The sequence below is a fragment of the Corvus brachyrhynchos genome, unplaced genomic scaffold (genome assembly GCF_000691975.1).
Source record: "Corvus brachyrhynchos isolate BGI_N302 unplaced genomic scaffold, ASM69197v1 scaffold46, whole genome shotgun sequence".
In the NCBI taxonomy this organism is placed as follows: domain Eukaryota; kingdom Metazoa; phylum Chordata; class Aves; order Passeriformes; family Corvidae; genus Corvus; species Corvus brachyrhynchos.
The window spans coordinates 5,850,043-5,854,718 of record NW_008238838.1 but is presented as its reverse complement, the minus strand read 5'-3'; the positions used below and the strand labels follow the sequence as shown (position 1 = coordinate 5,854,718).

Here is a 4,676-nt window from a genome sequence, read left to right as displayed (position 1 = left end):
GGGGGCTCGGCCGGCACAAAGCCCGGCTGTGCTGCCCAGGGCGCTGCCCCTGCTCCCCTGGCCCCAGCCAGGCCACAATGGGACGGCGTGGGAAGCTGCCAGGCTGCCCTAGGAACGCCACGACCCTCGAGACAACGCAGGCAGGCACCGATAGAAACGATATTTTATTCCTTTCCCCTTAGGTCACAGCACAGAACACACCAGCTCTCCAGCACAGCAGCACACTCGCCTATTTAAAAGGAGACACAATAGCTCAGTTTATTTTACAACAGTCAGGGTTTGGCCATTTCACACACCACAGGGAGCTCTTTGTTTCGTGGTTACACCGACGGCACACTACGGACAGCACGGGCACTCCGACGGGACACACACCGTGACACGCGGGGGCCGGGCCGGGGGTCTGCTCTGCCCGGGAGCTCTCTGCGACAGCCAGGATGGAGGGAAGGGACACAACATGAGAGACACGGTCCCTCTGCCGGGCACAGACGGGACAGAGCTTCCCGGTGCCACCAAGTGATGCCAAGCACACTGGGATACAGCCCACGCTGGCAGCAGGGCCACCACAGTGGGATGGACACAGCAGAAACCCCTCTCAAAGCCATCCTGGAGGACAAGACCCCCTTCCCAGGGTGGGGATGGCACCCTGAGGTGTTTCAGTGCAGCCCTGGGGACCCCCACTCCTGCCCCCATCCGAGCTGGCAGTCCCCAGCCCCAGCCAAGCTTTTGCCTGCCCAAGCCTTTGAGGAAGGGCCAAAAATCACAGGCTTGCCTCTGACCCATGAGAGGACACAGGGTGACGATGGCCTCTGGGCTCAGCACGCTGTCACAGTGCAAGCTCAGGTGTGCAAAAGCCCCGAGAATCGCTCAGTGCCACTTGCTGCTGCTCTGTGGGGAGAAGGGACAGCTGGCACCAGGGGTGGCACGGAACCACCACGGGACAACACACAGCACTGACATGGGTGGCACAGGGAGCGACAAAGCGTTAGGAGGGCCAGGGAGCACCAGGAGGAAATGCTGCTGCCCCTTCCCTGCCGGAGACAAGCACGGACAGGATCTCTGCTTCTCTTTAGCCCTCAGACTGTGTCACCCACCCAGCTCTGGCTTGCGGGCAGGAGCTGGTTTGTGCTGGTTAGCGGGGTCACCGCTGTGCTGCCGCCCTCCTCCACAGTGTCACCGTGCTGGGGACCTCACGCGCTTCTCTGCCACCACGGCCTTGTCTCACACTTAGAGCAGCGTCCCACAGGTTTAACCAGGGACAGAACTAGGGAGTGCCAAGCAGGAGAGGCAGGAGAGCTCCCTTCAGCCTTGAATCCAGCACCCCAGTGACCCCAGCAAGGAGGGCTGAGCCATGGGTTGTCCCTGCCTGACTCACCCCACACCATGGCTGTTTTTAGGCTGGGGCGTGCAGGGGTTATTGCTGAAATGGGGACAGGTGGCCCTGAAATGGCTGGGCAGGTCCCCAGAGCACTGCAGGCCCCCAAGCCCTGCCCAAAGCCAGTGGGGCTGTGCTGCTTGCACTGGGCAGGGAACGGGGGTCCCTGCCCCGCAGCCCACATTCCCTGTTCCCAGGCTTGGAGGGCAGCCCAAAGGGCAGCGCCTGCCAGTCCTACAGAGCCCGAATCACACGCACAGCACGAGAAAGGTGAAGAGAAAGTCACGATTACAACATCAGCAACAACTAGCCCTAGAGGTAATGATCATCTCACAGCAACATGACACACCACGGGAGGCAGCGAGGACGGTGAGCAGAGTTTAGTCGGGTTAGGAAACAGAGAACCGGTGCTGGAGCACAGAGGGGGACACAGACACGGCAGCTCCGCGTCTCCTGAGAGGGACCTGCTGCTGGGGTTTCAGTTTCCTCGCAGGCCGCGGGCATCTGCGCTCCGAGCGTCCGTCCTCGGGTCTCTGGGTCTGCGTGGGGAGCAGAGCAGTGGGTCAGGCTTTCCCCACACAGGGGTTGTACCCCAGCAGCACCCCAGCCAGCACGGGCTCCAGCCTTCCCCCTCTCCAAACCAGGGCACGGGCCAGGAGGTGGGGGAGCTCAGAGTGAGATGCCCCGAGGGACTCACACTCAGCTCTCTGAACATCCTAAAGCCAAAACCACTCTGAGCTGGAGGAGCACAAGAAAAGGAAGTGCAACACAAGGGAAAATCCAGACAGATGCTTCCTTTTCCTGCTGGCCTGCCTGTGGACGCTCAGGACCTCGCCAGCACTGTGAGTTTCCTTGCTGTGGATCCCATCAGTGCTCACCCCCATCCCAGGGATGCAGAGCTGCTCAGTGCCCCGCAGTCACCCCGTACGTGTCCCCAGCTGTCCCTCCCATCCCGATGCCCCCACCCAGCCTGGTCTGGCACTCACTGCATGGCTCCTGCTCAGTTCTCTGCTTTCTGTGCCGCCGTCGCTGCAGAGGGAAGAGCAGAGAGGTTTGTGGTGCCTGCCCAGCACTGGGAGGGGGCTGTGGCACGGGGCAGTGGCACAGGGACCGCAGGACAGTGACCTTACCGTTCGAGGTGATCAGGTTCTCCGCCTGAGCCTCCTCGTCCCCTGGAGCCCTGCAAGGAGAGGAGCACGGTGAGGGCAGCTGGCATCTGTGCCCCATCCCAACATGGGATGCCCAACAAGGAGAGGAGCACGGTGAGGGCAGCTGGCATCCCAACACCCCATCCCAACATGGGATGCCCAGCAGCGTGGTGGGATGCCAGGCAGGGAGCAGGCAGAGCCCCAAAGGGACACTCAGAGAGTGCAACCACTCTGCCAGCTGCGGGAGGGAGCCCGGGAGGAGCGGAGCAGAGGGACTTTCCAAAGGAGACGTTCCCCACCAGGCTGCCCCCACTCACCTGGGCTTCTGCTTGAAACTGCACCTGCACCTCCTGCCTGCAACGGGAGAGAAACTCCGTGAGCATGGCCAAAGGGGGAATGGGATGTGGCCTTTCCCAGCGCCCCCCACCACAAGAAGAGCCCCTGCTGTCCCTGTCTGCTAGCCCAGCATCCACCACATCCCAAACTTACTGAGTATGAGGAGAATGCCCACGGTGAACAGGACCACGGCAAACACCAGCCCCCCGATCCTCAGGCTCTGGTAATCCGGGAAGGGGAGACACAGGGCTCAGTCCTGCTGGGTTCAGGGAAGGGGGTGGCTCCTTTGCTCGCCCTGGCATGCTCACTCACCGTAGTTAAAGGGATCCTCCTCCTCCTTCTCCTGGGTGGCCACTGGAAATGAGCAGACAAGGGGGTGTGAGGTGAGTGAGCCCCTGGCTGAGCCCTGGTGGCTCCCCACAAACCCTGGGGCTCTGGGCTCCCATGGCTGTTGCCCCACATCCAGCTCCAGCCCCCTTGGATCCGTGTGGAGGCCATCCCCCAGGGTCCCCCAGCCTTTTCCCGAGCTGTGTGTGGGAAGCACCGGGCACCTACCGTCTGCCACGGCCGCTGGCACCAGCAGGGAGCACAGGAAGATGAGTGCTGCCTCCATGGCTGCTGTGAGAGAGGGGAGAAGAGGGTGTCAGCACCCAGATGCCTCAGGGAGGGAACTACAGACAACCCATGGCCAGCTGTGTGGGCAGGCAGGGCCAGCCCATGCTATGGGAGAAGGAGCCAGGCTGGTCCTAGGAAACACCCAGGTTACCTGGTAGCCCAGCAGTTCAAAGGTAGGAGGGGAAGGGTTTGAGCAGCCAGCCAGACTTTTTTTTGTGGGGTTCTGTGATGTATTTTCGACTATCTCCACTTGGCATAAATCTCAGGGCAGTCTCAAGTTTGCTCTGCAGGCAACGGGGACAGCACCCCAACAACCCCACCCTGGGCACCCTGGCAGCGCTGTCCAAACACTCCTGGAGCTCTGGCAGTCTCGGAGCCGTGCCCACTCCCTGGGGAGCCTGGGCAGTGCCCAGCACCCTCTGGGGGAAGAACCTTTCCCTGATATTCAACCTAAACCTCCACAGAAAAAACCAGCCTCTTTTTTTTTTTTTTTTTTTTTTTTTTTTTTTTTTTTTTACAGTTACCCTCGTTTGCTAAAACACCCAAGCCTAAATCCCTCTGTCTTTGGGAGAAATTGGCATAACTTAACCAGTTTGCTGAATATTTCCAGCCTCCTAAACTGGGACAGACTCCACTCGCACTTGGGATTATTATTTTTTCAATGTGGTGCGTTTCAATTAAAAACTTTCTCAAGAAGATTTAAGAGACACCACGGAAGAAGAGGCAAGAAGAACAATTTTAGTTTGCTCTTTCCACATCTGCACTTAAAACTTGATTGGTTTAGAGCATCCCAGGGCTCCTCTCAGCACGGCACGGCTCGGCACGGAACACCATCCGGCCATCAGCCCCCAGCCCGGCCCCTGCTGATGATTTGTCCCAATTAGCATAGCAATTACACCCCCGCAATGAGGCCAGTGGCCCTGGTGGGACGTGAGCTCAAAGACACGCTTGCCCTCCGGGCTCCCTGCAGCAGCAAGGAGAGACCATAAATAACCTCGGTGTCCCCTCCCAGTGGAGCCTGGCCCTGTCCCTTCACTGGGAACACCCGGCCGGAGCTCGGACATTTCTGCCCGGGTGTAAGGACGCTGTGGCCGGGCTGTGACGCTCCCTGCCAGCTCGGGCAGCGGGGACATGTCCCCATTTGCATTTGGGAGGGGCACCTTCGCTGCGGGGAGCGACCCGGCACCGCTGCTCTCCACTGGTGC

General features: G+C 60.2%; 1 protein-coding gene across 1 annotated transcript in view; it reads right to left on the bottom strand.

Moving 5' to 3' along the window:
- Positions 1-151: 151 nt before the first annotated feature.
- Positions 152-4,676, bottom strand: part of LOC103618518 (FXYD domain-containing ion transport regulator 6) — an 8,791-nt gene continuing 4,266 nt past the window's right edge. Inside the window, exons 2-8 of the mRNA XM_017738527.1 lie at positions 3,412-3,474; positions 3,169-3,210; positions 3,010-3,084; positions 2,838-2,874; positions 2,503-2,552; positions 2,359-2,401; positions 152-1,911 (exon numbers count right to left, since the gene is read on the bottom strand). Coding sequence (XP_017594016.1) covers positions 2,373-2,401; positions 2,503-2,552; positions 2,838-2,874; positions 3,010-3,084; positions 3,169-3,210; positions 3,412-3,469 — 291 coding nt within the window. The 5' untranslated portion in view covers positions 3,470-3,474 and the 3' untranslated portion in view covers positions 152-1,911; positions 2,359-2,372. The remainder of the gene's footprint in view (positions 1,912-2,358; positions 2,402-2,502; positions 2,553-2,837; positions 2,875-3,009; positions 3,085-3,168; positions 3,211-3,411; positions 3,475-4,676) is intronic.